This window comes from Chelonoidis abingdonii, chromosome 1, assembly GCF_003597395.2.
Source record: "Chelonoidis abingdonii isolate Lonesome George chromosome 1, CheloAbing_2.0, whole genome shotgun sequence".
Taxonomy (NCBI): Eukaryota; Metazoa; Chordata; order Testudines; family Testudinidae; genus Chelonoidis; species Chelonoidis abingdonii.
Genome location: NC_133769.1, coordinates 15507459 through 15516856, shown reverse-complemented (window position 1 = coordinate 15516856; position 9398 = coordinate 15507459). Strand labels below are relative to the sequence as shown.

The window sequence follows — 9398 nt, the reverse complement described above, 5'->3', positions numbered from 1 at the left end:
CTGTTGGACCAATGCATAGTGGGATGCAAAGGTGTGGACGGAAGACCAAGTGGCCTCGCGGCATATTTCTTGTATGGGAATATGGGCCAGAAACGCAGCAGATGAAGCTTGAGCCCGCGTAAAGTGGGCAGTAAGATGGCCAGTCGGGACCTGCGCCAAGTCGTAGCAAGTCCAAATACAGGATGTCACCCAAGAAGCAATCCTCTGGGAGGAGATTGCCATGCCCCTCATACGTTCTGCCACCACCACAAATAGCTGAGGTGAATGTCGGAAGGGTCTGGTTCTCTCGATATAAAACGCGAGAGCTCTGCGAACATCCAGAGTATGCAGCTGCTGTTCCCGTCGCGATGAGTGCGGTTTTGGGAAAAAGACTGGCAGGAAGATATACTGATTGACATGAAAGGAGGAGACGACCTTAAGGAGGAACGCCGGGTGTGGACACAGCTGTACCTTGTCCTTATGGAACACCGTGTACAGGGGGTCCACAGTTAAAGCTTTAAGTTCCGAGACCCGTCTGGCCGAAGTGACAGCAACTAGGAATGCTGTCTTCCAGGACAGGCACAGCAGCGAGCATGTGGCTAAAGGCTCAAAAGGGGGGTTTCCGTGAGCCTGGATAAGACAAGGTTCAGGTCTCAGGTAGGGGCTGGTTGTCTGACCTGGGGACAGAGTCGCTCCAAGCCCTTGAGGAATCGGGAAACTATGGGATGGGAAAAAACGGAACTGCCAGCCTCCCCCGAATGGAAGGTGGAAATAGCTGCAAGGTGTACTCTTAGCGAAGAGATTGCTAGACCTTATTTCTTGAGAGACCATAAATAGTCCAAGACGGTGGGGACTGATACGGCCTGCGGAGAAAGGTCCCGCTGAATACACCAGTGACAGAAGTGCTTCCATTTAGCAAGGTATGTTGACCGCGTGGAGGGTTTCCTGCTTCCAAGCAGCACTTGTTGCACTGCGGCGGAACAACGCAACTCCAATTGGCTCAACCAGCCAGGAGCCATGCAGTCAGATGAAGGGACTGCAGGTCCGGGTGGTGTAGCCTGCCGAAGTCCTGCGTGATCAGGTCCGGGTTGAGTGGCAGAGGAATTGGGTGTGACCGAGACAGGTCGAGCAGCATGGTGTACCAACACTGCCTCGGCCAAGCTGGAGCGATCAGGATAAGGCAGGCTTTGTCCCTGCATGCTTTCATCAGAACTCGGTGGACGAGAGGAAACGGTGGGAAGGCATAACAGAAGAGGCTTGTCCACGGAATGAGGAACGCGTCCGACAGGGAGCCCAGAATAAGGGGATCCCATGTCTTGTGGGGTGCCGGTGATTATGGTACTGATGGTCCAGTGCTCGGAACTGCCAGATACCAATGTTCGTAGGACATCTTGTGCCTATGGGACTTAGTGTGTGTTCCGTCACCATGGCTCAAACTCATGGAAACAGAATCCACTTTCTTCGATTTTCAGGAAGACAGGCCTAGGCTTATGGGTATGGTTCCTTGACTCCTGACTAAGTCACCCATGCGGGTGGTTCTGCCACCATCGGATTTGGGCGTGGTAGTGAAAGCTGTGTTCCTTGCTGATTCGGGCCGATGTATGAGAGGGTTCCCCAGCCTGCATGGGTGGCAGGTCACATAGGCTGGGGAAGGCTGTGCCTACCAAGAGAGCCCAACGTGGCCCTGCCCATTCTCCTCCCCGAAGCCCTGCTTGCTGCCCTTCCCCCTTGGACCCAGTTCAGGCAGGCTTCTCCTCTTCAGGGAAGCAGTGTCCTGGGGCAGCCGGGACTTAGAGGTGGCTGATGCCACACAGTGCCGGGGGGGGAGGGGGTGGCGCTAGGGCCACGTGCTGCCCAGCTGCCCTGCCCTCGGGGGCCGCCCACCCTGCGCTCGGGGGTGGGTGGGGCGGGTTCGACCAGGGGCTAGCCTCTCCCAGCCGGTGGTTCACCCACGGCCCATGCCAGGCCTGAGTCTGAGTGAGGTCTCATGGCAAACTTCACGGAGTGTTTCTGGAGGCAGGGAGCCTGGCCTTCTCGGCTGTGGCTGAAGAAAGATAGGCAAGTTCTGTGCTCGGATGCAAGGTCAGCTTCCTTCAAGCAGTACAGGCAGCAATGGTGTTAGTCATTGTCCAAGAAGAAGCATGGGCAGAAGGTTCAGAGTTTGAAGCCGGAAGTCCTGGGCAAAGTCCGGTACCCGCATGTGGGCTACAGGGGCTTTGGGGGGGCATTGTCAAAGAAAACACCCTCCAACTCTATCTAAACTAAGCACTAAAATTATGATAAAACTACAATAAACAGGAAAAACTAGTCTAAAAACTGGCAAACTATGTACAATATTTTATTTAAAAGTGCATCAGAGAGGAGGCCACTGGAAGTTCCGACCCAGACCATGTGGTGGAGAAGGAACTGGAGAGGCGGGTCAGTCTGCCCTGCCCTTTATCGCCTCAGACAAAAGCACAAGGTGAACCAGGGTGCATGGATGGACCAACAGACACTACTTTCAAAATCTCCCACTCTGGGTGCACGCATAATCCTTGGAATACAATACAGTAAGGATCGTCACTTGAAAAAGAACGAAAGGCCAGCACCATGTGACGACTCACTTCTCCACAGATCACCAGACAAATGCTTCATAAAGCACCAGAAATCTATGGTTTGAGAACGAACATTTTAAATGCTACTTCCAAGAGTTGCACTGATGTTGGATGAACTGAGTCTTAAGTTTTAGTCACACGGGAAGAATGCCAAAGGACTGATAAATGAAGTGTTTTCTTCCTACTACCAGAATTTTGGTTTTACAGAGGAATTGCAACATGGAGCAGGGAGGTGAGAGCCTCTTTATACAGTTCCAGTCACACTCCATTTGCAATATTAGGGTTAGGGGTCAGCTCCTCCATACAAGGAAGATCAAGAAGTTGGTGGGAAGCTTACAGAAAAACAAACATGATTATGGAGGTGGGGTGATTAAATTAGAAACACTGGAAAAGAAGCAGAGGTTGGTTAAGTGATAAAGAAAAAGGACAAATATTTGAAGGGTAAATACCAAGGAGTAAAAAGAAATTGTTTAAGGTGCAATATGTGCAAATAACAAGGACTAATGGGACAAAGGGAACAAAGATAAATATTAGGACAATTTCTTATAAATCTGGTCAAGGCTGCAGAACAGAAGCCCCATTTTTGCATTTAAAACTAGATAAAAAATGTATTTGTTGAGCTTGAACACTGTATGGACAAAGAGGAGAGAGAGCTCCTGCTCTCAGGGAGTTTACTATGTAAGGGCCTGATATAAAGCCCACTGAAGTCAATGGAAGTGCACCCACTGACTTTAACAGGCTTCTGATCACATCCTAAATACACCGAAGAAAAAAATCAGAGGCTAGACCACTTTTTGAGTTATCTAAATCCATATCTCTGACACCGCAGTCTTATTCTTTACCATATTTCCTTACCTGTTCCATAGCCTCCCCTTCACCGTGGTCACCTTTCAAGTTCTTCCCAGATGTCAATTCTTCCCATGTAAACAGTAGAGAGTCTGTTACTTCACCAAAGGGGTTAAAATCGATTAGCCATATCTTACTCTGCAGTACAATAATGAAGAAAATAAAATATCAACAAATAAGAATGTATGTGAAATAAGAGGGAAAATTATTATCTGCTTAAGTGTGGAAACAAAAACATACTGCATGGGCTGTTAGAAGACAGTTTTCATAAGAGGTCAAACAGGTCATGTAAACTGATGCAAATTCTATGCACTTTCCTTTGGAAGGCTCTTTCAGATTAGGCTTTACAGAGATTCTCTCTACTCTGTGTAGACCTTAGAGATCCCCTGACACTTTGGGTTAAAACAGGCATTTGCCCTACAAGTCTTTTTCTAAAAGTTCATTTCCTCATACCAATCTCGTGACAGTGCTATATACAGTGGCAGTCTGCAGGATGGCTGCTTTTCAGGAATACTGTGTAATTGTTAAAATGCTTTGGGATCCTTCATGTTGAAAGACATTTAGAGTCACAGATTCTAAGGCCAAGGACCACTGGAGCCATCTAGTCTGAACTCCTGTGTAACAGGCCATACAACTTTCATGAAATAATTCCTGTTTGAACAAGAGCAGATCTTCTAGAAAAGCATCCAATCTTGATTTAGAATTGCCATTGATGGAGAATCCACCACAACCCTTGATAAATTGTCCCAATGATTAATTACCCTCACTTATTTCCAAAATTTGGTGCTGCGTTGGGTGGGACTCAAACCCTGGTCAAGCACTTGGAAGGCATCTTTGTCACCACTATCCCACTTGGCAGATAATTTAAAGACTAACTTACATTTATCTAAGCTATGTATATGCAGCCATTAGCACAGTATCTGAGTGTTTCAATCTTAGTGTATTTATCCTCACAACGCCTCTGTGAGGTAGAGACATACTATTATCCCCATTGTATAGATAAGGAATGAAAGAAAGCACAAAGATTAAGATGATTTGCCCAAGCTCACACAGAAAGTCTGTGAAGGAAATTGAATCTGGATCTCTCAGGTTTCAAGCTAGCACCATAAGCACTGGACCTTCCTTCCTTTTCAGTAAAATCTTACCTATTCTGATATTTAAGACAAATTAGATTGCAATGAAGCATTACTCTTTATCAGTTGGTAGCAAGAATTCTCTCAATTTAGGTATCCTATACAAGCCTAGATTTACCAAGTAGAAGAAATGCTATATGTACCATATTTGAGTGACCAAGGAGTTTTCCTTGTTATTCACCAGAGTCATAATTCAGCGCAATTTGAAAACAAAAGACTCGATAGCTTAGGTCATGGCATATTTAATTTTCTATTCCCTCCCTCCACTCCATCAAGGTCCTCTTTCTCTAGGACTACCAGAAGATCCTTTCCGACCCAGCCTACTCTACGGGTGCTACAGCAGCATAGCTATGGTGCTGTAGATATGCTGCTGTAATCCATAGTGTCAGCACAGACTATGCAATGGAAGGGGTTTCCTTCATCACTATAACAACTCCACCTCCCTGAGTGACAGTAAGTAGGTTGATGGAAACATTTGTCTACTGACCTAGCTATGGGCGGGGAGGGGGACTACAATGAGGGCCAGATTAGCATAGCTATGGCACTCAGAAGTGTGGCTTTTTCACTCACCTAAGCGCAGTAGCTATGTTGACCTAAGTATAGATCAGGCCTCAGTCTCCTTTGTACACTTGACAACTTCCATCCATTTCCTCTTAAAGCTGCGAACACCAGCTATGTTGCTGAGCAACATGAAATTTCCTCCTCTCCCACTCCCTCCCAACTACAAGTTTAAGATGCTGCCTATGGAGCCCTCTTAGGCCCTGCTGGCCTGGAAAATGGAAGACAGAAATGGAACCCAGTTTCACACAGCTTTTCATGAGTCTCCCTTGTTGCAATATCATGACACTTATCATACTGCAAGTAAATGAAGCTTCTATAAGCTAGTGCCAGGGCCAGCTCCAGGTTTTCTGCCACTCCAAGTGGCGGGAAAAAAAAAGGCTGATCGACGGCACTTCAGCGGTTGCTCAATTGCGCCGCTCCATTCTTCAGCGACGGGTCCTTCACTCCCTCTCTTCCTCTTTGGCAGCAGCTCAAAGAGGAAGAGACGGACTGAGGGACCCGCCGCCAAATTCCCGAAGACCCAGACATGCCGCCCCAGTGGCGGATGGGGTGCTTCCCCTTTGTATTGGCCACCCCAAGCACCTGCTTCCTTAGCTGGTGCCTGGAGTCGGCCCTGGCTAGTGCACAAGCTCACTATGGTAAATGATAGCACTGAAACCATAACACATTCAGAGAACTAGAGTTTGTTAATATGGAAAATACAAGTTGTAGAGAGAGTGTGACACACTGTACCTCAGGGGAACACATTGCACCCCCATGTTCATCCTTATAATATGATTATGTGGTATCCAATGCAAAGTTTGTCAGGTTGGGTGTCTTTGGAAGGTCAAGATGCAAGATGGTGGTTCCTAGGGTTATGTCTGGGACTGGAGATATTGGCTAGTATCATTCAGTTGCACAATCCAAGCAGCGGCTGGCCAAAAGTGCTCACTCATGTGGCTGGGAGCAACTTACATGCTAGAGGCTGTGTGTGAACAGCCCAGGAGTGGGGGTTCTCACAGCGGAGCAGGGTAAGGCCGGCTCCCAGAGTCAAAGACTGGAGTGACCTAGGGGATCACTAGTCCAGATAACACCAGGGGAACGTCACAGAAAGACACTTCAGCTGTTATTTATTGCAGAAGGGTAAAGAAACAGAGGTGGTTTTGCACTCTTGAGCTGCAACCAGGGTGTAGAAGCATTGCCACCACCATGGCAGCACTCCAGGAAGCAGACTATTTGCATCAGCCTGGCTTATTTTCAATCCCTCTGCTTCTTTTCGCAAATAGTCAAATATTCTAATTATAATGATGTTTTGCCTGTGCTATCATCAGAGCATCTTGTCAACCCAATGACATCAGGAAGAAGAATTTATCATTTGGATTCCTACCACACTGGAAAACAAGCTAATGAACCAATTTGTGTTTCAGAGACAGGCAATTGCTGGCAAAGTTCGCTCTGTGGTTCAGAGGCTCTTTCCTCCATCTCTGAGATTTTTCAGCTTGTTAAAAGAGTGGGGATTTTTTTTTTTTATTAAATGTATTCAACTTAACTGTTCATAGGGATTTTACATCAGTTCATTAGGGAGTTTTATACTGCATAGGCTTTAATATCAAAAAATAAATTATGGGACCTGTGAAAAGCAAGAACTGGGGACTGTGGGCACCACAGCAGCATTTTCCTCTTCCTGCAGAGACGGAAAAGAGCCAGTGTGCCTTCCACAACTTCTGTTCCCAAAGCTTCTCCTCTAGTTGCTCTTATATCCCCACGGAACTTTGGTAATTGCTAATTGGTAGGAGGCAGCATAAAAAATGAATAGATCTAAAACACTTCCCTTCAGCCCCTCTGAAGATTTATTAAAAGTAAGGTATCTATCTCTGGGTCAGTCACTGAACAGTCTTCAGACTAAATGGAAAAACAAGACTGAAGCGTATCTAGGAAACCCAGAGTAAAAGCCAAAGGCCCCAAAACATAATCCAAGATCACTTTCATATTGCAACTATAGAGCAAGAATAAAGCTATTTAATTGCAGGCTTCCAGTATTAGCAATCTCTTGTCACTTAAGACAGATTAACATCTGCTTATATGTCTGGGCTATATGCAATTGTTTTTGATAAAACCACTTACGGGCATCTGCATACATGTTAGGTGTGTCTCTCTGCCTCTTGGTAAGTTGCTAATGCAGCCTTTGCTGTCCCAAAGTTTGGGTGCCTCAATACTGAGTGTTTACTAGGCAAGCATAAAGTCATTTCCTTCAAAGACAGCCTTCTTTTCTATGCTCTCAAACTATGTGGCCTCAAGACTATGCCTGATGTTTTCTGAAGATCCATTTGTGTAGCAAAAACATCACCACCACAAGAGTGAAATTAACATAGGCTATATTTTGTATATGATGAGGGAAAACAAGCAATAACACATGGTATGTATTCAGCACCCTAAAAGTATACACTGGTTGGTCTATTATAACATGATAACATTCATTTTATTTTCATAAAAAGATAAAAAGCATACTGCTTTAAGGAAGTAGCTATAATATAAGAACATTTAAAGGAAGTTACAAGATAGATAAGAAATATCACGTTAGCAAAGATAACCAGCAAAGAGAATTGTCACGTTTCCCTATTTTCAGCCATGTGTTCATGCCCACAGTGACAGTACATATGAGGCAATGAAGCCCGAGTGTTAGTTTAAAATTTAGAAAAGAGAGTTGTGAACTAACAATGGTCTGAAATACCTTCATTATAATACTTTGCAGTTCTACAGTAACTTTTATCTAAAGATCATAAAGTGTTTTACAAACAATTAAGATTTGAGAGGTATGCAAGAAATATACAGGGATTAGTTCACACAACACAAAGTACAGCTACCTCCAGGCAGCCCATCACTAGACAACAGCTGAGAGCAGAAGTAAAGAAAGGTATCCAAAATGGGCCATCCAACCCTGGAGCGTAGCCTTTCCAATGCTAGCTGCCTAGCTTTGGAGACCATCTGGCTTTAAAGATTGTGTTAGAATGGGTATTCCTTAAAGCTGGCTGGTCTGCAAAGCCAGTCAAGAACTGACAAGACTGAGTTCAGGGAAGCCAGTGCACAGCAGAGAGAATATCGGTAACATCATCTGAGAGCAGAAGCAGAAGCACTGAACTGAGTTTACATGGGCCGTATTAGAAGGTATATGAAAGCTTGCATAGAACAGATACATTCAAGTTGCTTGTGTCGTACTCCAATCTACTGATGTGAAAATTCCAAATCACTTGGACTTGCAGCAGTCTCCCCAGTGTTCTTTCAGTCACTCTACAGAAAACCTACAGGGTTCTTGCTCTTCCAAGTGTTGCAGGCTTGCAAGAGAACAAAAACACACATCCAAGAGACATTTTACAGGTGAAAGCTTTAAATAGGCAGAAGCTGGGCACTTCTCTCATTCTACAGGTGAGGTTGCCATGCAACCATGTTGACCTGGAGCACAAACTCTGGAAACTGATTGAGCTACACAACACTCAACACCATTTCAGTGCCTATAATAATTCACACACTAAAGAGACACTGAATAAAACATTGGCAAGTCATGGAAGTGTGTGCACAGACAAGGGTGAAGGAGGTGGGTCTGACACACCAAGGGACTAACTGGTAGTTTTCCAGGAGCCTGAGGGCTGCATGGAATTTGCACAAATAATTAAGAGATACACAGACAGACACAGCTATATTAACTTGATAGCTGAAGAAAAAATGCCTTGTCCAAAATCACCAAGATTAAAATCTTTCACTTAAGTAATCTCTGTCTTCACCCTTCAAGTTACAGGACAAGGCAGCCAGAGGCTGAATTTGGCCAGACTTGAAAAATTCTGCTCATTAACTTGGCTGTGGTAAGTACAATTTCCCCACTTTCTCTCCTCTCTGCCCCACCCCCCATCATAATCAGGTAGGGTCAGCGGTTCTCAAACTGTGGGTCGAGACACCAAAGTAGGTCACAACCCTATTTTAATGGGGTCACCAGGATTGGCTCAGACTTGCTGGGGCCCAGGGCCAAAACCCAAGGACTTCAGCCCTGGGCAGCAGGGCTCAGGTTACAGGCCCCTGCGTGGGGCTGAAGCCTTTGGCTTCTGCTTTGGTCCCCCTGCCTGGCGTGGTGGGGCTCAGGCTTTGGCCCCCATCTGGGATGGCAGGACTCAGGTGGGATCAGGCAGGATCAGGCTTTGGTCCTCCCTCCTGGGGTCGTGTAGTAATTTTTGTTGTCAGAAGGAGGTTGCAGTACAATGAAGTTTGAGAACCGCAGGGTTGGGTAAATAGGTTTTGTACCTGAGCTGCGTTTAGC

At 45.8% G+C, this 9398-nt stretch overlaps 1 protein-coding gene across 3 annotated transcripts in view; it reads right to left on the bottom strand.

The window, feature by feature from the left end:
• CDC123 (cell division cycle 123) overlaps positions 1-9398 on the bottom strand; it is an 87167-nt gene that overhangs the window by 10379 nt on the left and 67390 nt on the right. For 2 of the 3 annotated variants that reach the window (XM_032798300.2, XM_075064234.1), the window contains exon 11: positions 3429-3557. The exons of the other annotated variant lie outside the window; for it this stretch is intronic. In XM_032798300.2, the coding sequence (XP_032654191.1) occupies positions 3429-3557 (129 nt within the window). The remainder of the gene's footprint in view (positions 1-3428; positions 3558-9398) is intronic. 3 annotated transcript variants of the gene reach the window in all.